The sequence below is a fragment of the Toxotes jaculatrix genome, chromosome 7 (assembly GCF_017976425.1).
Source record: "Toxotes jaculatrix isolate fToxJac2 chromosome 7, fToxJac2.pri, whole genome shotgun sequence".
NCBI lineage: Eukaryota > Metazoa > Chordata > Actinopteri > Toxotidae > Toxotes > Toxotes jaculatrix.
The window spans coordinates 5163352-5188103 of NC_054400.1; the positions used below are offsets into that span (position 1 = coordinate 5163352).

General features: G+C 43.3%; 1 protein-coding gene across 1 annotated transcript; it reads right to left on the reverse strand.

Moving 5' to 3' along the window:
- Nucleotides 1-219: 219 nt before the first annotated feature.
- Nucleotides 220-23912, reverse strand: scarf2 (scavenger receptor class F, member 2). The gene is made up of 11 exons (XM_041042225.1): nucleotides 23275-23912; nucleotides 20652-20710; nucleotides 20453-20554; nucleotides 19294-19813; nucleotides 18537-18755; nucleotides 18182-18310; nucleotides 17727-17830; nucleotides 10783-10897; nucleotides 10352-10449; nucleotides 4725-4880; nucleotides 220-3802 (listed from the first exon to the last, which is right to left on the reverse strand). The coding sequence occupies exons 1-11, from the start codon at nucleotides 23379-23381 to the stop codon at nucleotides 2565-2567; spliced, it is 2847 nt and encodes a 948-aa protein (XP_040898159.1). The 5' UTR covers nucleotides 23382-23912; the 3' UTR covers nucleotides 220-2564.
- Between the last annotated feature and the right edge of the window lie 840 nt (nucleotides 23913-24752).

Sequence of the window (24752 nt, forward strand, 5' to 3'; positions counted from 1 at the left end):
CAATGACCATACACAAATGGAAATCAAGGTTGCTAAAAACAAACGACAAAAGACAAACTATACCTTAGGCCTAAAGTTGGTAACGTTTTTGCAGCTTTTCAGGCCCATCTTTACAAAAAATGCACTGTAAGCCTATAAAAACAGGCATGGGCCAGTCAGATAAAAATTGCCACTTCATAATTACACAATGTTATGGTTTTAAGTATATGCAATTGTTTCAAAAGTGGTATCATAGTAGTATTGTACAATCTTTTCTGTAAGAGGTTTTTTTTTTTTTTTTTTTTTTTTTTTTTTACAGGAGGCAATAATAACAACTGGAGGGGAACAAGACAAGAAGATTACAGATTTCCCGTGCAGCTATTAATGCCTTATAATTACACTCTGCGTCATGCAGTTAAGTGTTACACAAACAATAACATCAACAGAGAACAATTACAAAGCCAATGTAAACTTTACAGGAGGAAAGTACTCATACTGTAGGTTTGCTTCCGAGCCCAAAATAAGCAACATACCAAAAAAAAAAAAAGCAAATACAACATGAAAGCCAGTTCATTGACACCAAGGAAAACAGAAGAATTAAAAAGGTCATATAAGCACAGCTTACAAAGATAATAAAAAGTACACAATGTATACAAGTAGAAAATGTTGAAAAAATAACCAAAGAAATGTGTTGTACCTTGATAAAAACACATAAAACCGTGAAAAATTTTCAAATTAGCTGTGAATGTAGAACATTCTTCAGCCTAAAGCATACCAATTAACATTAACTTGTTACAAATTTAAGCCTATCACCCACTGTTCATAGCTCAAGTTTTAAGCGCTACTTTCAAAATCCACCAGTAACTGCAAAAAAAAAAAAAAAAAAAAATCTTTGTCCTTTTGTCAAACTGAATTAGTCCAGTAAGTATCCGACCTGACCATCTCGTTTTGGTTGATTTATTTTAGGATAAACACTTGAAACATTTAGTAACTAACATAGCTTCTTTTGCTTAAACTGATCCACAGTTGAGGCACATTTTAACACTTGAGGCATGGTACCATTTAGTCCTATAGTCTTACCTTATGAACAACAACGAAATTAAAGCACCTTGTTCAGCATGGATCTACTAGCTTAAGAAAATATAATCCTTGACATGGACCCTTGATCCATCTTTGTCAGGATTCTTTTTCACACAATATTCTGATGGCATAAACAAATTCATGTGAAATGATAATGACCTAGTTTCTCGACTAAACTGAAAGAGCAAATAAAGACACATGGCTGCCTCCTCCTATAATCTGATCTGTGGAGAAAACTACTAACAGCCACTACTTTAACAAAACTCTCTATTGTGTCTGATTTACAGGATGAAATTGTCCTGCAGTATGTCTGCTTTAGTGCAGCATAGGGAAACTGCAGATATTGCTGTAATACAGAGGAACTAAGCAAGTTTAAAGTGATTTAGAAGCATGACATAAAGTGAGGACATAGGATAGCTTGGGGATTCATTTTTGGTTTAGTGGTTTAGCTGACTGAATAAAATGTACAGTAAGAGCACATTCTGGTGATTTGGTGTTAGCAGAAGTATGAAAGAGATTTTAAATAGCCCCTTTTGCAGAAAGATCAAAAAGCTTGTTTGGGCTTCAACCAACCATGTCTGACAGAGTTCGACAAAAGAGAGCTAAGACTTTAAATCCAAAAATGCTATATTTCCCTATGGAAGAGCCCTGAAAGCAGCAATAAAGCTCAGGAATTAAAGGTGACTCACAATTGTGGACGACAGTTAAGTCCTAAATGTAGCATAACTCCTGTACTTTGGCATATCAAATTTAGTTGTTTCTGATATTTCTAATAACATGGGGCAGCAACGTGAAACCTGCTCTGTTAGCAACAAGTGTGAAGAAAATAAGGCTTTATTGCCTTAAAGTTCTCCAACAAATCACACTGCTCTTAATTGACAATATTTAAGTAGACCCTCCTCTGCCAAAAGTAGCCTTGACGTCAAAAATGAGGATTATACAGTTGGTCCACTGAAATGAGAAAAAAAAACAAACAGAAACAAATAGCTTGCAATCCTCAGAGGATCCAAATTTTCTTATTTTTAGTACCTTTAGTACCTGTGGAGAGCGTACATAGAAATAGCTATTTTTTTTCTGACGTCTGCATAGCAAATTACAGTTATGCAACCTCAAAAGCAATCCGTATATAAATATAGTGGTGGACATACTGCAGAGGAATAGAGATGAATGAACTATGGATTATGTCTGAGTGCCACTGTTCTCACAGTTGTGTCCGGATTAGCCACAGGTTGTGGTGTGAGTTTGATATATAGTTGCTACACAAAAAAAGGATTCTTGAAATGTAATACAATGGTGTATAAAGGTCATTATAGTACAACTCACCAATATGCCCTCGATTTAAAAGCATTTCTCACTCTTGACTGGTCCTGACGTCACAGCACACTCACACAGGAAAATGCTTAAATTCCTTGATTGAAAAACTACGTGGTTTACTTTCCAACAAATCCATTTTCGTCTTTTTAAGATCCATCACAAACTTTGGGCCATTTGTCTTTAAAAACCACTTATTTCACTACCTGTGGTGGCATGATGGCCGTCTTTTGCTGGGGTGTTTTACTTTCAGGTGTATCCAAAGTACCCTCCTTGCCTTTCTTTCTGGGTGGCTTTTTTATTGGAGTCTTCTTTGGTGTTGGATCCAGCATTGGGTCCCCTGATCTTGACCCGTTCAAGTCCTGCTTCTCCGGGCTCTTGGCTTCAGGGTTACCGAGGTCGGTGGTGACAGGCGCCACCATCTTCTGGAGGCTGCTTGAGGTGGGCAGCAGGGGCTTGGTGGAACTCTGCTGATTCAATCCACTGGAGGGGGTCCTCTTGGCTTTCTGGGGAGGTGTGGGCTTCTCCCGGTTTCCCTTGGGTGTGGAGAGACCATTGGTCTTCGTCAGGCCTGTCCCCTCGTTTCTGTTGATGCTTTGGGTTTTCTCCTTGAGCTGAGCAGCCAGCAGAGTGGCAGCCTCAGAGTTCATATGAGGATGAATGACCTTAGGGCTCTTGGGCGGCTCCTTGGCGGTCTCCTTTGGACTGTCAGCACTCTTCTTCTCAGATGAAGAACTGTGAAAGCTACTAATCTTCTTCAGGGCATTCTGAACAACACCATTAATGTGCTCCATGTGACTGGGACCACTGTGCTCGTCCCCAGACTTCCTACCTCGCAGAGGTTTGTGTTTACTGGGGGAACTATTGGCGTCTGCCTCCTTCCCCTCCAGTTTCTTCTGCTGCTCGCGGTTTCTGTCCTTCATTTTCTGACGCTCCTCGCTCTTGGACGAGCCATCGCTCGAGCTCCTCTTTTTTTCCTTTGGCACTGCCAGTGCCTTCATTCCCCCCTGTCCCTGCTGTTCTGGCTGGGGGGACCCTGTGGTATTTCCGTGTATCCATGATATCTTGGGCTTAGTGGATGGGTCTGGTGGGCGTGGTTTTGGCTTGCCAGGTGAAGGTGGTGGTTTTCCATTGCGCTTGGCCTCTGGTGTAGGAGTGCCATCCCCATCCTTGCTGCTACCATCATCCTCCTTGGACTGCTTGGACAGGCGAGCAATGCGGGCATAAAGAGCTGCAGTTGTGGACTCAGAGCCGCTGGTGGAGCCTTCGCTGTCAGAAGACTTGAGCAGGGGCTGTTCGCTGCCTTCTGGTTTTGTGATACTGGTGTCTTTCAGGGAGGTATACTCCCCTGCATCCTCCTCATTAGGGATGGCTTCTGGCTTCTCTGTTGCTGGGCTGGGGCTGCGCTTCTCTTTGCTTTCATTCACAGATTCTGTGGATCATTGGCAGACCAACAGGTATTAGTCAAGCCTTACCTATTTAATGATCAACAAGCAAAGTTTGTTTTAAAACTGAATGTACAATATAGACAACGGACTAAAAATGTGCCTTTGTTATATAGTGGAAAATAGCCTACATAGCTTTTAAATCTGAAACTTCTAACCATTGTATTATATCTGTGACCTTCACATATAGAAGCACTTCATTGTTTTCTCTACAAGGAGACATTATTTTCTTCCCACCAGAAAAGAACTCACACACATTATTTAAAGACTGATATCTGGTACCGCTTCATTTGCTAATTTGTATACACATACTTGAGAGCTGGAGCGGCTCCAATGCAGAAGATGATATCTGTGCAACTTCATTTCAAAACCCTTTCATGATGTTTGCAGTAATTATTTTGTGCCAAAGGCTTTTAACTCAGAATCAATTGTTTCAAAGTCCTTGGACCATTCATGGTGAGAATGAGGACTAAACCAAACTACTGAGGGAGCACTAAAAATATATCAGTCAAACACACATTAAAAAATCCCCACAAATAAAACCAGACTTGCACGGTCAGACTTCCAGAATAGAATCTGATGGACTGGGTATTTTCCACCAAACATCAAAGAGTTAGTCACTGTTTGGATTTGTGCCATATGCTGACTTGACTATTCCATTTCCTGTTTATACTCTCCTTGTTCTCGAAGCAAAACCTGGACCTAGATGGCATATGATAAAGGGCTAACTATCTCTGTAATGAGATTCACAGAAATGGGCGAGTCACCGCAGAGCGCAGTGGGGATCTTGACTTCTTAAGAAGCGCAACTATCAGTGTCTGAAAGCCCCTACATGCCAAAGACAAATCATGGATTTATGTGCGTCATTCTAGATAACTAAACTGTTTATTTATTCTTACGATGACTCACCTTCATGGGGCACACAGTAAACTGGCCCCTCGTCTCCGCTCTCAAAGGAAGAGAAGGACTCCTGGGACGACCAGGAGGAAGGGGAGGGCTGCTCAGCCACTGAGGGGGGTTCGATGAAGCTGCAGTTGAAGGTGTTCTCTGGGTCGTGGTGGGCTACTGAGAACAGAAAACAAACGCAGAAGCCAAAAGGTCAGCTAGAGGGTACTGTACTGTGTTACAAGAACAACAGTCTGTTCTCACTCACTCTCACAACTGCCTCACAGTTGTAGAAAGCATTGGTTTAAGTGAGTCTGCAGAAAAATTGGGTTTTATTGGTTTTGCACGTGAGTTAACAAAATCACTTTCAAAGCAAAATGTGACTTTTTTTGTATTAGCTTAAACATTTTCATATTTTGATGCCAAAAGCTAAAGTTTTCCACAGTTATATCTTAGCAGCTTAAAAGACAGAAAAGAAACAGCATTCTGACCATAAAACAGACATTCTCAATTAACCCAAGACTAACAGCACTGATTTTGGTTGGTCAATAGCTGAGTGTGAGCCAAATTATCAGGGAAGCAAGAGATACATTAGTCCTTTAAAAGATTACCACATAAACTCACTGTAGATATTAATTTACTAAATTATGAAGTTATTACTTAATTTGTGAATGAATAAATTACTGAGGAGTATGTGAGGTGTAATCTGTTATAGTCTCAACCTACAAGATCCTACAATATACTTCTAATTCAATGAAATGACATGAAAGTGAAAAAAAGAAAAAGAGGCTCAGAAAATATATGATTTTCTTTAAGCGTAAGATTCAGTATATTGGGGGAAAAAATGCGCACTTCTTTCGGAGAGAGATGAGAAGATTGATACCAATCTCATCCCTATGCATTTATTATGAAGCTAGTGAGGACATGCTTCGCCTAATTTAGCATAAAGACTGGAAACAAACTGGTAGTCTGTAGACCTGCTACGCCTGTACACAATCAGTGTTTGCAGTTTTAATGTCATGTAGCCCCTTAATCTGGACTTCTTTAGAATTTAGATGTTGAACAAAATGAGCCACAAATAGATTCTTTCATCGTCTTCCACAGAATCCTCTCTTGCAACAATATGTAGGTCAAGTCATGTTTCTCTCTCACTGTCTCCCTCTTGCTCTCTCCATCTTCCTTCCTCCCCTTCAGACACTGCTGCATTCTGCTGACCCTTCAGTGTTAGGACAGCTGTGGTTTCTGAGGGATACTTGCGGAGGATCTTCCCATCTGGTGTGAACAGTTTTGGCCTAAACTGTACTGGGCGTTAACTCGACATGACCGACCACATCAGATGCTCCTGTTTACATGCCCGATGACACATGGGTCCATCCGTTTGTTTAGACCTCAGATAAATCCTCCATGCAAGAAATCCCATAAGTGTACCAGTACCCTGGCCAGGAACAAATCCTTGCCCCTTAGCTGTTGTTGTTTGACTGAAACTAAAAGGATGAGCTACTTTAAGAGATCTACGCCCGGGGTTTTGCAGACTTGGCGATTTGTAGATCCACTGTCAGATGAAAAACTGAATTTACTTTGTATTTCATCTGTAAAATTAGAATATAAGACGCCTTTGTCACTCAGATTTCACACAGCATTGTGTGAAATTCTCACTGCATCCTCCCTTGTCGGCATTCGATGTAAATGCACTTTTAAAATGCTACATAACAAGAAAACCTTGATCTTAATAACATTCAAACACATGCAACTTTAGCAGACGATCTGTTTATTGTTCCGCTCAACATAAAGTGTAAACTGAACATGTGTGATTTATTTTTCATCTTAAACCAGTCTGATGTTTATTCTCTCGCTTCCCGTGTCCATCCTTCTGCCTCAGGCCATGCGACTTTCTGTTGTGCCTGTCTTGCTTTCAACATCTTCTCAAATAGCAAACAGACTCAGTCATGGTCAAATCAGACGTGGGTTATAGAGGGCGTGTTTGTGTATGTGCTCCATGTTTGTACAAAGCAATTTTCAAAGACCCTGATTTGTTTTTTCCTTGATGCTGCTGAGTTTTATCTAGTTTACCAGATCATGGACTTAAGCTGTAAGTTACTACCTCAGATAGAAGATCCTTACAGATGGTAGGAAAAGATAAAAAATAAAAAAACATTTTGGATATGTATACTTCCATCCAAGGACACCTATCTTTGTGATTATTTAAGGATATCCTGTTTACCATAAAAATACCAGCCAGCTCTCTCTACATTTGCAGTTCATATTGGACTGTAATGGCTCCACAAATGACTCCAAATTCTAACGTGGCACTACTATTTTCACCCGATTGACTGTAACTAAGAAATCAGCTTTGTGTGTATGCCGAAGATTAATAACAATATACAGAATATTACAGAATCCAGTAAAATATTTATCTAGAGGTGCGGATGACACAAAAATATTATGCCCCAAATTTACAAGGACAAATAATTAAATGAATAAGACAGAATATGTGCTCTGTCTGCACTTCTGCCCTCGCAGGGTCGTTACTGTGCTGCATCAGGCAGATGGGCAGAGACTGAGGAACTGAGGAATGTAGAGCAGCTAACCTATGCAAAGACTTCAGTTAAGTTAGTCAACAAGCTTACACATGGGTATTTGACAATGTTACGTGTATGCAGTGATGAACAACTGCTGCCCTTGAAAGTTGCTCCCTCCAGACTGTGGGTCTAGAAGGGCAGATTGCTCTGCAGACTGGATGCCACTGTGATCCCTCCCTACATGGAGGCCAATGCACAACAGGCCATTATTGACACGTCCCAGCTGCAAAGCTCCACCGCCACAGTTGCTCAGTGGGGGGATGATTTTACTGATCTGGGGCAGTGGAAGTCTAGAGGATAGAAAGCTGGGCTGGAATATGAAGGCTGCTAGTTCAAATGTCCCGTCCAGCTGTGGAAATCTGGGCATAGAATGGGAATATTAGTTGCCAATAATAATAAGAATCAATATGTTTCAGCCTGAAATAGCCCATGTAAGGGTTACTGGATTGCATGTCTAAACAAGTCTGAGCAGGCTAAATAAATATATTACACATTCACCATGGCCACCTCAGAGCCCACAGACCAGTCACTGATCATATTCATTGAGAAATATATAGCTGTAGCAATATACACACACTGGTTTACACTATTAAAACTTGAACTCATTTTTTTTCGTTTGATTCATCTAAACTCGTGCACTTAGGAGCGGCTTTACAGTGTGAGAAAGTTTTTTGCCCTTTTTATTAGGCAGCTCACAACTGCATGAAAGTGAAGCTGAGAGTGTTATTGCAAACACATTTGCAAAGCCAGCCAACTTTCCCTGGATAAATAAAGATGAAAAAAGCAGGTGGTGCTGCTCCCAGGACTCACCCAAGGGGAAGCATTTGGATACAGAGGATGCAAGGAATGCCGGACAGACGTGAGTCCGTAGGGCGTGGAGTAAATATGCTTAGAATGGAATGCCAAACTACAAGCAAACAGCCTTAGTTTTGCCAAAAGGGGAATAGGTGATAGTGTGTTCATGTTGCTATTTCTTTGAGGCTAACTATGCTAACAGAGGGGTAAAGGTCTTTCTCCCCTGCTTCCCCCCATTCCTTTTTCATTTTGTCTTGCCACATCTGTTGCCACTGACCCTGGTGTGGATAAATCACAGTTCTGACACGGGCTGGGGTAAATTTGACCACTTCCTGTTTCCAGCCCCATTGGGCCCCCTCTGGAATGTGTGTGTGTGCAGGACTGTGTAGCCCCAGTCAGAGTTAGACTTTCTTAATGTTGGCAGACCACGCGTCTGTGGGTAGCCCAGCAAAAAGAGTAGCAAAAATTTGGATAGGACAAACCAGGAAGGAGAAGAGAGACACTGATCTTTGTAATAGATGATTGAGAATTGAGGTCTGTTCTGACTGGTCCATGTATGTCTTATCTGTTGTCTGAAAATGTGGTAATGTTGTGTGTAAAAGCTTAAAGTTTATTTCCTTGTAATGTAAATGTAAAAATATGATAAAGATTGTTTTTAAAGGCCTTTGACTAAGAGGAATTTGTGCCTCTGGCACATTGCCTCACATGGTCAGGCTCTTCACTAACAAACATATTCATGTCTCACACTGTCATGACAAAGACAACCAGTGTTGTATTTTGAACTGAGATATAATGGAGACAGATTCTAGCTTAAATAATCAGCTGGGTAACTGAGGAGGCACGTGCTGCTCACACAAGGAAAAGAAACCAGGTCATCTTTTTTTTTAACTCCTTCTGCACCACACTGACTTCAAAGGACCTCTTTTAAAGCAGTAAATTGTACTGTTTCTTAGTGATGCTTAATCCACAGCAAAACCAGGAAACTCTGCAACACCGACCAATCAATTAATCATGTACTCTAAATATGTTTCAGTTCTCGGACCCCCGAGCTGACATCTTCAAATTGCTTGTTTTGTCAGAGGAACAGTGCCACGGTGTTTCTTTATAAATGACTTTTACCTATAAATTGATTGTAAGAAAAACTGCTGTACATCAAGTTTTGTGGACTAAGTGTTTAAATGATTAATTGCTTTAGCACAACTGCAAATGCCAATCCTATAGTTAAACATGATTGATCTTCCACTTCAATTAGCTAATAAAAACATTTGCAAAATAATGGCTCCTAAATAGGTCTGTACAGTAAGAGGAATCCTATGTACTGGAAATACTGGAAATTCCATATAAAGATTAGTGACAATACATTTACCCTGCAACTGCATGTACTGTCACAACAAAGAATAATCATTGACACTGTATTGAGATATAAGAGACCACGGCTAACAGTAGAAAGTACAAATTTCCTATGAACCCTGAACAAACACAGCCATGTTAAACCGCATGTTATTGGATTTAAAAGATCAGCATATCTCCTCTGACTACGAAAAGAATGACTGGGGGTCACAGACAGATCTGTCACACACCACGAGACCGCCACATGGAGCAGCAGAGCAGCAGCGTCCACCCAAACAGTGCGGCCTTTGATAGCACGTCACTCACCACCACCCGGGCCCCCCGACAACCACTGGCCTTCTTTTAATAACACAGCCTCCTCCTCCTCCTCAGCCCAAGAAAAGATGATGGAAACGAGCAAAGAAAATGGGAAGAAAAAAGCCCCAGTTTAGGGTTGTAATAATATGAACACATGGCATTTGGGGGTGCCAAGAATAATAAGGGGCTCTAAAACCAGTGAATTCCTTTCAAATGAAACCCCATACTCGCCTGGCAGCCACCATACACTTTTCAACCCTATTCATCATCTAAGACGCAGACTAAGGTAGCACTGAAGTAAAACGCTCCCTCTGACTGCCACTCATTGCTGTCATTGTCTCTGCCGTGCTAAACTGAAGACACTCAAAAGCAATAGCCACTGAAATCAGTCTTTATATTCTCTGACATCACCGTTGTTATGTCAAAATCTGAATAACCATGTTAATTATGCATTGGCTTTTAATAGCCAATGTATAATTAGCCAAAGGTTAAGAATGATGCGACTTTATTAATTTAAGAATGTGACATTAGCAGACTGTGTTGTACAAGCACCAGAGAGAAACATTACATAAACTAAAGCAGCTTCCGGCAGCACTACTGTGGGATATGAGAAAGAGTTCTGGGGCTTACCGACTACTTTGGGCAGTTTCTGTCGCCTCAGTGGAATACGGGGAAGTTTAGTGCTGATTCGACTGAATCGTCCACACAGGATCCGCTTGGCTTTTTTGCTGTTGGTAGAGTTGTCTTGGTTAGAATTGAAAAGGGATGACGCCATGGAAATCCAAATGAATCATTCAAAGGAGGCATATTAAACCTGGCTGTGTGCCTCCTTTGAGGGCTCACTGGCTGCTCACATTGCAACTCAAACTGTAATGTCAATACTTAAAAGTACTTAAAAAAAACAACTTATATGCATTTATTCATTTAGCAACCTGGTACCTGTGAGAATAAGCAAAAAGAAAACATTGTTCTCTATTTTTCATAACCTATTCAGACCTCCTACTAGGAACTCAAGCCCCCTTCGTGGACTATTAAGATAAAGATACCTATCTGTCACTCACTTGTGGTCATCTTTGTGTCGACACAGGCAGCAGCAGCACAGCAGCGAGAGGAGGACAATCAGTAGAAAGGAGACCAAGGTTCCAGCCGCAATCACACCCATCCGCTGGTTGGGCTCTGAAAGACGAGATGTGGAGAATTCTGGGTGTGCCACATTGGCGAAGGGAAGCTCTGAATGCCAGTTTCAACAAATCCCTCTCTCTGTCATCGCCAGCGCTAAAAAACTTGGCATATGGTAATTCATCATGATTTACTATAAACCTGCATTCAAATGACTTGGGTATGGGGTTTAGCTCACTGTATAGGATTTTTATTAATGTGATAGTTAGTATTAGAAACTCACAATGCAACGATATAACGCTGGGGTTATTCTTCACCCGTGTGCATATTCCAGTCATACTGGGGACTCCGCTGACGTTTTCTAAGTGGTTTAATAATGAACAGCCAGGTACACTCGTAGCCGAGCCAAAAACCAGGAAACACACACACTGAGCTTACTCCTTAAGCTATCAATATGCATACTCTATTAGGGAATTTAGAACAGCCGCCCCCTAAATAGCATAGCTATTTAGAAACAAACATAAATTCCCACAACAGTCCTTTAAACAGGATTATCTTCAGGAAGAGCTGGCAGCTGGACCAGTCGCGCCACCGGTCTCAAGTAAGTCTTCTTGCCAACTCTAACCTCAGCTGTTCTGATGCACCCATCATCACTTACATTCAGCTTCACCACCCTTCCAATTGGCCAATGAGCCCGTGGAAGCTGGGGGTCAACAATCATCACAACTGTCCAGAGGGAAATGATCTGTGTGTTGTCGCCACCTCTGGCGTGTTTGAAGAGTAGGTAAGTAGTTCCTGATGAACTGTTTCCAGAAGTGGTCAGTCATCATCTGGCAATGACGCCAGCGCCTCCTGTTTAGGGTGTCTGTGTCCTTAATGAGGAGTTTGGTGATTGCGTGGTAGGGATCCAACACTATCGGGTGAATGCCAGTGGGGTCAGAACTGTCAAGGCGGCGCAGGCGTCCCGTAACCCGCATAAGACCCATGTCGGGGTCTAACTCTGGAGCGAGCGTACTCAGCCTACTGCTGGGGGGTACTGGTTTGCCTACTTTGAGGCATCTGACTTCTTCAGAGAAGCAGTCTGCTCGGCTGTTCCTTAATAGATGAAGTTCTGCAAAACTACACAGAGGCGATGCAGGGTCAGCTGCCGCCCCATGAAGAGACTGCTGCGTAGCCTTTACCAGTTCCCTCCAGCTGCTGAACTGGGTGATGTCTGGTATCTTGAGTGGTGAGCTCGTCTGTGTGAGGCCACAAAACACACTCTGTTTTAACTCACTACTGTCCTCAGGCCCCGCAGTGCCAGGACCTGATGGCCATTCATCCAGCGGACGTCGTAGGAATGCTGGACCCTGGATCCAACGACTTGATGGGGTTAACTCAGCTAAAGCCTTCCCGCGTGTGAGATCGTCGGCTGGATTATTAGTGGTATCCACGTACCTCCAGGTGTGTGAAGCAGTCAACTCTTGGATCTCAGAAACTCGGGTTCCCACAAAGACCTTAAACCTGCATGATGGAGATGTCAGCCAGGTAAGAACTGTTGTGGAGTCAGTCCATAAGATGGTCTGGGAAATACACAAGGTGAGCTCTTTGTGAATGAGGGAGGACAGCTGGGCTCCTGTCAGCTCTGCACAGAGTTCTAACCGTGGCATTGACTGCTGACGTTTTGGGGCCACCCTGGACCTTGCCATGACAAACGAGACATGAGTCTTATCATCACTTGTGGAGGTGAGGTATGCTACTGACCCATATGCTTGCTCTGAGGAGTCACAGAAAACGTGGAGAGTGTACTCGGTGGTATCAGTAGCAGACTCCAATGGTGCATAGGTTCGAGGGATGGAGATATTGCCTAGCTCGGGGAGCTCCCTCTCCCAGCTAGACCAGGCCTGGTGAATGCCAGGAGGGAGGTTCGGATCGTCCCAGCTCCTCTTCTTTGCCCACAGTTTCGGGACCAGGACCTTGGCCCGAGTAGTGTACGGGATAATGATCCCAAGCGGATCATACTGGCGGGCGAGCACCTTATATATGTAGCGCATAGAGGGGGTCTCACTCTCTGGAGGCTTTGGCTTGTAACTGAGCCGATCAGTCGGACAATGCCACAGCAGGCCGAGAGCTGGCTCCTGTGGATCGTTGCTCTTCTCGGTGAGCCACAGCTCTGTGCTCTCAGATCTGGCAGTGGAAGGTAAATGGGAGACAACTGATGGAAAATTACTCGCCCACTGACGGACCTCAAAGCCTCCTGAAGCCAGACACTGTCGCATTTTGTCCACAAGCAGCTTGGCTGACTCAGCTGTTGACAGACTCTGAAGACAACTGTCCATGTAAAAGGACTGTTCGACAGACTGCAGGACGTCCTCATTCCCTGGAGCATTCTCTTTGACATGTCTTTGGAGAGCAAATGTTGCACAGCATGGGCTGCTTGTGGTACCAAATGGCAAGACTTGCCATTGGTAGACATCGGGCTGTTTTTCTGTTTGCAGATTCCTCCAAACAAACCTCAGTAACGGCTGGTCCTTGGGTAGAAGCCGAACCTGGTGGAACATGGCTCGGATGTCTCCGCTGATGGCAACAGCATGCTGGCGGAACCGCAGGAGGACCCCGATGAGAGATGGTCCAAGGGTTGGACCAGGAAGCAGCTGCTCATTGAGAGAGAGACCGCCATGTTTAAAGGAGCAGTCAAACACCAGGCCATGTTTACCATTGTGATGGATGAGATGATGGGGAATGAACCATGACTCGCTGGAGTTCATTACCTCTTCCTCCTGGAGCTTGGTGACACACCCGCCATCAATAAGTTTCTGGATCTCTGCTTCAAACACCTTGGCCTTAATAGGGTCTTTCAGCAGCTGCCTCTCTGTGCTGCAAAGCTTTGGCATAACTGCTTCAACATTTGCCTTAAGCAGTGGTGCACCCTTCACCCGGAGCAGAGGTGTCGCATAGCGGTGTATGTCACCAACCTTCACCTTCTTGGTACGTGCTTCCAAAATGTGCACTGCCTCCTGGTCCAGGTGGGACCGCAATGCTAACCGCTCACTACGGAATGGAAGCACGTCAAGCTGCCAGAGGCATTCGACGTGTTGGTAGATATCATCTGGTGCTGGCTTGAAGGTGGTGTAATAGCATGAAGCACTGGAGGATTGTGAACCATCTGGACCCTGTAGCGTCCAGCCAAGTGCGGTGTGAATGGCTACAGGTCCTCCCTTTGGACCAAACCTGACTGGTTCAGTGGCAGTGATCAGGTGAGTATGATCCGCACCAATAAGCAGCAGTGGTTGTACCTTACTGAAGCCCTGTATTTGCAACCCCTTCAGGTGGTGGTAGCGTCTCTGGAGTGCAGCGATTGGGTAGGACTGCTCTGTCAGGGTGAGTCGACCCGCTGTGTAGGCTCTCTCGACCAAATGTCGTTCTGATGGTGTTGCTGGAGAGGCTACATGGAAATCCACCAATGCTCCAGTGAGGTGAATGACAGGTTGAGGGACTCAGTTCTGCCTCTGAGCCCCAGGTCACGGACGGCAGCTGGCAGAATTATGGTGTGTTCAGCCCCATCATCGAGGATTGCATAGGTCTGCAGTGATTTGGCCCCATGACTGATGATGATTGGCACCACCTTGAGGTATACTTTTCCTCCTCCCATAGAGCTAGCAGCAGAGCTGTAGTCCTTTGGTGTTATGAGACAGACACGGGTCCTGGTCCAGCAACATCATGCAGCACTCTCAAGTGAACCTCTTGACACTCACTACATGGTTTCTTGAAGGTGCAGCTCTCTTGGTCGTGGTTAGTGCGGCCGCAGTTCCGACAGCGCTTGCCATCTACTATCCACTTCTCAATATCCTGTGTTGAGCGTTGAGTAATGTCTGGACACTGTGACAAATAGTGCTCTGTACTCTTGCAAAAAATACACATTCTTTTAAACCTTTGTTGTTTAAATGCTTGTCGTGGCATTTCTGCAGATCTGGACTGGTCAGCGCAATGGTACACAGAGACAGGTTGAGTCCGAGGTCGGGGATTAGGGATGGGTCTGTCTCTCTTGGTAGGCTGTGCTCCTTCAGCTCGATAGCGTTACGCCATTTTTGCAGACAGTCTCTGAGCCTCTGCCTTCACCTTGAGCCACTCTGCAAGGTCTCTGAGGTTGTATGGGTTTAGGTTGCTGGTGCTAAGGCGGCCTCGAACTTGCAGATGTTCCACAAAGTTGTCTCTCATGTGTCTGGGGAGTTTGCTAAGTAGCCGGTCAACATGGCCAGTAGACATAATTTCTGTCCCATTTGGTCCCTCTAATGAAGTCAGCATTCCTACCAGCAGATCAATGTTGAGGGCAAAGCTCTGAAAGCCCTTTGAATCGGGAGAGTTCAGGATGGCTGCAATCTCACTTTGTGCCAACTGGTGTGGCTGTCCGTACTGTCTCTGTAAAGCTTGCATGGCGGCTGTGTAGGGTTGTACATAATGCCTGTATGACTGAGCTATTAACTTTGCTTCATCCAAGACCAACTGTTCCATAAGCACACGGTATTTACAATGTTCAGAAAGTTCTGTATGTGGATTGAGCAGATGGTCCAAGGCCATTTTTAGGTGCACTGTTTACCGACTGTATATACGGCTGGTTGAGCTGATAGCCAGATGTAATTGGCATCTGTGAACTTGCATAACTCACTGCTTGTGATGCTTGAGGGGTTGGTTGTAACATAGTAACCTGCAGGGTGGTGGAGGGAGGCTGCGTCCATGCAGTCGTCACAGTTGATGGCAGAGACTGAGTTAGTGTGTAGTCCTCTTGTCTACTACCTGATGTAGGAGTCAGTGTGGCTTGGAACTTTAGTACTGCAGAAGTGGAATGTGGCAGCATAGACAGTTGTGACTCATGTTGAAGTATGCTAGCTGATCTAAGCTGAAGGGTGGATGTTGTGGCAGAGGGATGCTGCTGTGGTTAGGAGAGCCTGACCAAGGTAACTGATATGGTGGGATGTTCACCTTGTGGTTAACTGATGGCTGCTCGGACAGCACTGGAGAACTTGAGCTGCTTGGATAGCACTGTTCTGGGCTCATATAGCCTGCTAGCTGGCTAGGTGAATCTTTGCCGTGCATCGTCGTGCTCCACTCACTCATCATGCCGGCTGTTCCTCGTACTGAGAGACGATCGGGGATAGCGTGCGCACTGTGCGGCTGGTCCGCTATGTGCACAGACTCAGTCTGTAGGCTGAGTGACTGCAGCTGCTGTGCGCCGACGCATTCTCTTCGGTCTCTGATGTGGACACCGTGAGGAATGAGGGACTGTGGCAGGCTAACTTGGTAGCTCTCTAGGTGAGTTGGAAGCTGTCGTTGTCTCACTCCGAGTCCGCAGCTTTCTACCTCTATTCTTGTTGGCGTGTCCATTTGCCGTCACAAGTGAAGTATCCGGCTCGAAGGACCAATATTAGAAACTCTCAATGCAACGATATAACGCTGGGGTTATTCTTCACCCGTGTGCATATTCCGGTCAAAGAATACTGGGAACTCCGCTGACGTTTTCTAAGTGGTTTAATAATGAACAGCCAGGTACACTCGTAGCCGAGCCAAAAACCAGGAAACACACACACTGAGCTTACTCCTTATTTTTCTTCAAAAGCCCCCCCTCGCCCAGACATAGCTGTCTCCTAACAGCCTGATCTAATAACATGTGAACTAAAAATGCCTGACCAAATATCACAACTGGAATCAAATCATAAACAAATCCTAACATTCTATCAATATGCATACTCTATTAGAGAATTTAGAACAGTTAGCTTTGATAATAAAGACAGAGCGCGGCGTTGCGTTAATAATTGATTTTCAGTGGCTGCTTTGACATGAAGCATCTCTGAGGAAATGAGTTTGCAACAGGCTGAAATTCACGACAAATAATTCACTATTAATCTTATCTCTCTCAGGACATGGGACCACTTACCCTTTCATTGCTGATTTCCTGCACGCAACGTCTTGCAATGTCTCACCCCCCTCTTTACTACACACTCCTCACCATAACTCCATGATTTATTAGCTCCCCTCCCTCTTCAAGCATGATACACCCCAAGATAATAAGCGCTGTATTGCATAAGTATGGATGACATTTGGCGCTTGCAAGGACAGATGACACCAGAGGAGAGGCAAACCATCAGTTAAGGGGAAAGTAGCGGTGGCTCTCGTGTCTTTACACTGTCACATAAGTCTGAGATGGATTGTTGGGCAGTCTGGGCGTGGCATGTTGTTATTGCTGGTGTGTGAGGGGGGGTGAGGTAAAAGTGATGAGGTCTTACGATATCACTGACCAACCTGTCGCCGCGCATCATATTCTCTGGCCAAAATCGCTGCTACCTTAGTGTCCTACACACTGATATTCTCCCTCCCTGCCTCTAATCATCTCTTTCCAAACATTCATTTTTTCCTCTACTCTCTGTCTCCCTTCCAAGTTCTCTTTCTCTCTTCCCTTTTCTCCATCCCCCATCTTTTTTCTTCTTCCTTCCTTTCCCTCTCTCTCTCTTCCTCTCTCTCTAGCTGGACAGGAACACGGCCAACAAACACAGCCATAAAAAGGACACCGGTCTGGGTCTGGAAATGCTATCAAGGCCCCACTACGTTAACTCTCCTACTACACACACTGACCTGAATAGATGTGTTTGTTGGTACTCAGTGTACACAGCCAACAATTAGACATTTAATACACAGGCAGGACTAGTGGCATCTGGCTTTTTGGACAAACAGCTCTAGAGGGTTAGAACTGTTTCTGCATACGGAGTATAAGTAATACCTGTTTTGTCTCGGAAACGGTACATTACTTAGAAAAACACCGGTTTCTGACTACTGCTGTTCACAGAAAACCCCTTTAAAACACCATAACCACAAAGCATGTGATTGCTCTCAAAGAAAATGAAGGTTTTCTTACGAAGATAGCAGGCACCAGACACAGGATCACAGTTCTTGTCATGGCAAGAGCAGGTTTGATTGCAGTTCACTCCATACTGGCCAGGTTGACAGGTCATATTGCAGCTTTAGTACAGAGGAGACAAAAACAACATCTGCTTAATGTCCATTCCAAGTGACGGATGTGTAAAACAGGAGACAGCAAGAGGAACAAGGGGATAAATAGGATCACTTCTTGGTTCCGAGCATTTTTTATTCTGTGATGGAAGTTTGAAGGAATTTCACTTTTCTATTCCAGGACTGTGCTTTTTATCTGTAAAAACACGTCTCAAAACACAAGCTCACTCTTTCAATTCCCAAGATGTATGTGTGTGTGACAAACGCAATATGAAAGGCATCAATCCTTTTCACTATGCACTGTGCGCCGCCAAAGGCATAAAGCTGAGTTTTTTGGGTATGAGGTGTCTTATGACTTACTAGGTGCCGTAAAACCCTGGGTCACACAGGCATTCTCCGGTGACAACATGACAGATGCCGTTAAAACAGTGACTGCAGTTGTTCTCACAGTTCTCGCCGTACGTGCCGTTGGGGCAGCGCACCTCGCACCTATGACACACAAAAGGAATGCCATGATTACAGTCATTTTCAAAATTACAAGTATGAGTCACAGACATTATCACAGTGTGGAAAATTGTATTATAGTAGCTACTAGTTAAAGGCACTGCCATTGTGTTTTTAGATTTTAAAATGATAAAGCTCTATGGGAAAAAAAGGTCTGACTAAACAAGAAAATGTTAACATATTTTTTGCATATTTGTGTGTGTTTTCTTACCTGTCCCCAATCCAGCCAGGGTTACAGTGAGAGCACTTGCCATGAATGGGGTCACAGTGGTGACCGTCTTTACAGGTGGGGCACACTTCCTGGCAGTTTTCGCCAAAGAAGCCCTTGGAGCAGAGCTGATCACACCGTGTCCCATTCCAGCCTCTGTCGCAGGTGATGCAGCGTCCCTCTGTCACCTTACACGGCTGCTGGCCTTTGCAGTGCCCACACCTGTGGCCAGCCAAAGTAAACAGAAAACCGAATTCTCATTTATCTTGTTTACACAAAAAAATCCTCCATCTCATCTAAGTGTAATGGAAATGTTTAAGGATCTGAAACATGATGAAAGGCATCTGTAGTCGCATGCTTTAAATAGTTGCTCTAATGATCATTTAAAGGGGAAGATAAACAACACTGAACTCTGTGTTCTTTTTCGGTTATAGCAACTGTATCGTGTGAGAACAGGCCAGTCCATGCAAGGTAGAGCATTTAACCTGAATTGCTTTTACATGTTGGCTGATGAAAATGGGATAATGTGAATACCAAGTCCCAAATCTCACTTTATTATTGCTCCATTAAGTAACATGTTCAGGTATTTTAAGGGTTATCGGCTGCAGCATATATCAAATCTTATTTCCTATCAAAACCGCAAAACCGCACCATAATATGGATCAGACAAGGGAACTGAACATTAGGCATCTGTAAAACTGCATGTTTCCTGTGTTTTAGAAATGGTACATTTGCTCTCTGCCAAGTTTTTTTCCCCCACCTGTTCCTACAGTTTTGACCATAGAATCCAGCAGGACATGGTTCCCTGCAGAACTTCCCACGGTACCCTGGTGTGCAGGTACACGAGCCGTCAGCTTGGTTGCATTTGCCGTGGACGCACTGGCAGTATCGTTCACACCGTGGGCCCCACAGCCTCTCCCGGCACTGGCAACGTCCCGTGAACTGGTCACATGGTGAACCGTTACAGTTACACTGGATTGCACAGTTCCTTCCTGTCCAGCCTGGGTTGCACAGGCAACGGCCTGTCATCGCATCACAGACAGAGTTGATGCTGCAGTAGCAGTTGTTGTTGCACTGCGGACCCCAAACACCAGGATGGCACGTGCATTTGCCTGTCTCTTGATCACATTTGCCCTTTTGGCATAAGCACGTGTTCTCGCAGTTTGGTCCCCAACGATTGTGGTTGCAGGTACACTCGCCGGTCAAGTCATCGCACTGGCCATTGGGGTAACAATTACATTTCCCCTTGCAGTCAGGACCCCAGAACTGGGCAGGACACTCTGTTAAAAGACAGTGATGGAATCAGGAAACAGGCAAAATTCTTCTGACTTTTTAAACATCCTTAAAGAAGAGTAAGACACTATGGCTTTGCTAGCAGTGGCAGTGATCAAGTCACGCTGATGTTTAGCAGGTATGTTTGCTGTGGTCACCAGCTTAGTTCAGCATTTGTAGGTATTAAACCAAAGCATTAGACAAATGAAAACTTTGACCTAATGCTGGCATTAGATGAAAAGGGATCACCAAAAAGTTATTCCAGCTCAACTCGAGAGGAAATGTGTATACAACATTTAATTGCATCCACTGAAAAGCTGTTGAGACATTTCCCTCAAAACCACAAATGTCAACCTGCTGGTGGCACTAAAAAAACACCAAAGTCATTAGATTTATCCTCTAGGCACTATGAATATTGGTACAAAATTCCAGAGCAATCCATCAAATAGTACTGAACCAGCCGAATGACAGACCAGCACTGCTAGCATGGTTAAAAACCCCAGTGAATTCTACTTCTTCTGTATTTTCGAATTTTCTGTGAGAGCTACAAAATTGGTATTTAACAGGTAAAATATTTTCTATTAACCTGAGCTTTTAACACCATAGTCAAGAGGCAAATGCTGATAAAAAAAAAAAAAATCCCTTACTAGTGTCACAGCTAGCTCCAAAGTATCCATGACGACAGCGGCATTCATTCGGCCTGACACACACCTCATTTTCCTTGCAGGTGAAGTTGCCTTCACAGAGAGCTTGGGTGAACAAGAAAGAGCCACATTATTCAACTGGCTTGCACAATGAGCTGTATGACATGCACTGATAAATGTTAGCACCCTGTGTGGTACATACGTGTCAGGCATTCATCCCCTAGCTGCCCCCATCCACTGCAGCACACTGATCCTGATGACCTGGAAAAGAAGTTATGAGATTCAGAATGAGAGGGGAAAGATAAAGGACCTCAGTAAAATACAGTAAAACAAACACATATCAAAGTGGCAACATCCACACCCAACTCTTGCCTCTTTGATCTCATAGTTCTTATTGATGTGGCTGATGCCAAATTCTGCAAACGTATGCTGGGCATGCTGTACATGACGCATGTGCTTAGCATATGGTTGCATATTTTTCTGAATATGGGTCATTCACATCCAGCTGTATTTGGTGCTCAAAAGCCCTTAACCTCTGAATCTGCAGTTTATCAGATTCTTTAGCTTTCCCCAGGCTTTGGGGAACACTGAAGGCGGAGTATGAATATTCAAAGAAAAATGTTTTCAGCCACGTTTTTGGCCTGTCAGGAAAGGACGGATGCGTCTCTTCTTCCTCCCACACCCGTGACCTCTGTGGGGGCCCTGCAGCACGTCAGCTTCCCCTAAAGTGTTTGAAGATGGCAGTTTGCTTTCAGTCAGTTCGCAGGGAGCTGTTTTTTATTCCAAAATAGGCACGTGGTAGAGATCATAGGCCTAACCTCTGTTTGCTTTCACTTTTTGTGATGGAATAAATAAGCCTTTTACCACTTTTTGTATATACCATGGCACTAACTCCAGTTAATATGTATGGAGTTGACCCGTGTTGACCTTTAACACACAGCCAATCCATGTCAACACTCAGGGTGAAAGATTACATTCACTGTTTTGTGGAATTAATTTAATGTTTAGAAGCAAAGCTGCACCCCTGTTTTCCTTTCAGTTTTACATAAAGAACGTACCAACTACCTCTGCCAAGGACTTCAATAGCTGCTCTTTCACTCATTCAAAAACACATTTTTTTTGCATCAGTACTCAAAACATCACATGCCTAACAGCTCTTTTGTACCCAGACATTTTGTAGGAACACTTGATTCTAAAAAACAATCAGTGTTGAAGGCATCATCAAGTAGTGGAGTTAGGATGTATTGCCATTCCAGCTAGATTCAGCAGCTGATTTTGCAATGCGAAGACACATATTGGAAAAACTGACTAGTGATGATAAATGCTGAACTACTTCCTTCTATTCATTCAATTCAAGTCTGAAAAAATAAAAAAACATAATGGGCATAATGGGAAAAACAAGTGAGCGGTGAGTGGAGAGTTCACTGCAATGAATGTTGAATACTGGAGGGAGGGCAAAATGTCAAACTTGTAGAGATGTGGAAGCCAGCACTATATATATCACACTGAACACTTCACAAAGCACAAAAATAGGCTGTATTTTTCTGGTAAATGACAATTTGTTGCCCCGCAAAGCGCAGGAAAATCTGTGAGATGACAGCACAACTTCAGCTTCTGAAGAGCCGTTCCTGATTACTTTGCATTTCATTCTGACTGCATGGAAAAATGCTGTGTGTGGCTTTTCAGATAAGTTATTTTCAGTTTTGACAAGAACTGTGACTGCACAGGAAACATTCTTTTTTATTTTACATATTTATTTTTATTTTTTTTTTAAGTTTTCATGCTCATCTGTCCCAAAGTCTGTAAAGGAGGCCAAGTTATGTTACAGGAAATAAGGGAAACTGTAAGCACATGATTTCTTATCACACATCTGTTATAGCATATTGGAGGATGAGCCCTAGACTGCATTTTCTGCTTCTCGCCTACTACAATTTCAAAAATCACAGACATCCGTCCAACAAGCTTGGATGCTGCAGTCAGCAATTGTGGACTTGGATGTTGTTCTTTTATCCTAGTAACTAGACATCCACAGGCTCAGCTATATTCCTAGAGGTCAACAAGAAAAGCTTTTGGGATACCTTAACCTTTGAGGACAGACTGTCTAGATATGTGGGTTCCTAAAGTATAATTCTATTACTTTTCACCTACTGGATCTCCACGCTGAAATATCAACTCTTAACCAAAATATGACCCTTCAACAGTTTTGTGAACTGCGTTAAACTCTCCAAAAACTTCGAGCACAGTGTCTTATCAAACGGCGCCACGAATGCTGTCAGGGGCAATAAGAGCGCCCCATACAGGGCAAAAAAAACTCTCCCGTTCCAGATGCACACATCTGTATTGCTGCTTGCTTCAGTGGACTCCTCCTCCTGCTATATACAATGAACATGTTATATGTAGAAAAGAAAGAGGTCAAAGTGAAATAAAATATTAAAAATGATAGCGTTACTGGGGCTTTTTGAGAAAATAAAAATGAAAAAGTTCAGCCTACTGATTAAAGCCAGCGTCTGATTTCACAAGTTAGTGAGAACCGCTATTCGTACATATGGCCAACACTGCAAAAGATGCCCGTTTTAATATGCAATGCGTCTCATGCGCAGTTTTAAAACACTAATTTTCTAAAAGCTAATAAAAGACTGAACACAATGAGATAATACCACTTGTTTTCGATGTAATTTCAACTCTGACAGGACTATTTGTCGCATCATAATGCGATAAATACGCTACGGACGAGGCCGAGATGCCACAAGGAAAACTTGCACACAAGCTGATTTGCATTTACAACCAGAGGAATAAATCCTATTTTCTTCTGCACTGATGCTTACCCAGGTGCTTTGCATACATTCCTGCCTTTAGGGTTGAGTTCTTGGCTGAAACTGGAGCATAAGAAGAGACAAACCACCGCAACAGCAAAAGAGTTCTTCACTTCCATTGTACAAGCAACAGCATCCTTCTAGACGCCGTTTTTACTCCGCATTTCCGTCCTCCAAAAGTATTGATGGCGGGTTTTCACTGTTTAATACACTCCAGATTCTTCCGTGCACATAATCCAGACGTGTGTACTTTATAAATACGAAATCCTTGTCCTTAAGGTGTTTTGAAAAGTCTTGCCACCACCTACGCCATCGAGAAACTCAGCAGCAACAAAGTGTCCCGCGACCGCTATCCCACCAGCTGAAAAGTCACAAAACCAAAACTAGAAAATCACAGTATTCTTCATAAAAGTTGTTTTCCTGCAGTGCGCCGTGTATTCCATTAAAGTTTCTAAAAGAAGCCATCATGCAAAGCTGATGGGTCCAGACTCATAATGACACAGAACAAAAAACTTTTTTCCCTTTTAATATAATGTCCTCAACGCACCCGGAAACGTGTAAGTTGATGATAATCTTGACAAAAAAAAAACTTAAGGCAAATTAGCTGCCTTTCGCTCTTTCCTCTCCGAGGAGAAGCGCTTAATCTGTAACTTTTGTCCTCTCTTGCGCTCTCAGGAGTGGCAGGAGGGAAATTCCTGATTTGTTACTCTATCTTTGGCTTTGTGCGCCATGTGTGCGCCACCAAATTTACATACGCCTGTGCGCAACAGGCTCGGTTTTATTGGCCTCGCTTAAAAAAAAAATGTCTTGTGGCCTAATTTTTTCACTTTAACAGACAAAAAGTTAATGGAGGTAATTAAGATGATAAAGCATTGCTCTTTTATGTGATGCAAATTATCACTTGTCACTATTATCATTGACAGCTCCACATTTTAATTATCTGAGATTTATCGTAGGCCATTTAAAAATATAGATTTATAGATGTTATTTGAAGAATAGTAACTTACTTCAAAACACTAATTTAAGGTAGTCTTAAATTAATGAAAGTGTGTGTGCTTTTGAGTGTGGGGGGTGGAGAGGGCAGGAGTGTAACAACTACACGTGAAACAATGGCTCCCCCATCTGTTAACAGGAATAAAGTGAGGCTGGCATATGACACCTCCTGGATTAAGTCCTATAAGTGCAAAGCTAGGGCCTCTTTACCACTGACAGCTGCAGAATGGAGCCAAGTGTAATATTATGGGGTTTTTTTTTTATTGATTATATTAGATTAATGGTGACTAATTCAACAAACATATTTCATGTTTATGTCAACAAAACCCACTGCCAAAATTAAAAAAAAACCCAAATGCTCAGACCTCTTTTAATATTAACTAAACATAACTACTAAGTTATAATGAATAATGCTTTCTGATCATGTGAGAGCAATTAATGTGGACAAGAAAATACAGATAATTAATGTGCATTGCTATCATGCATGACAAACATGC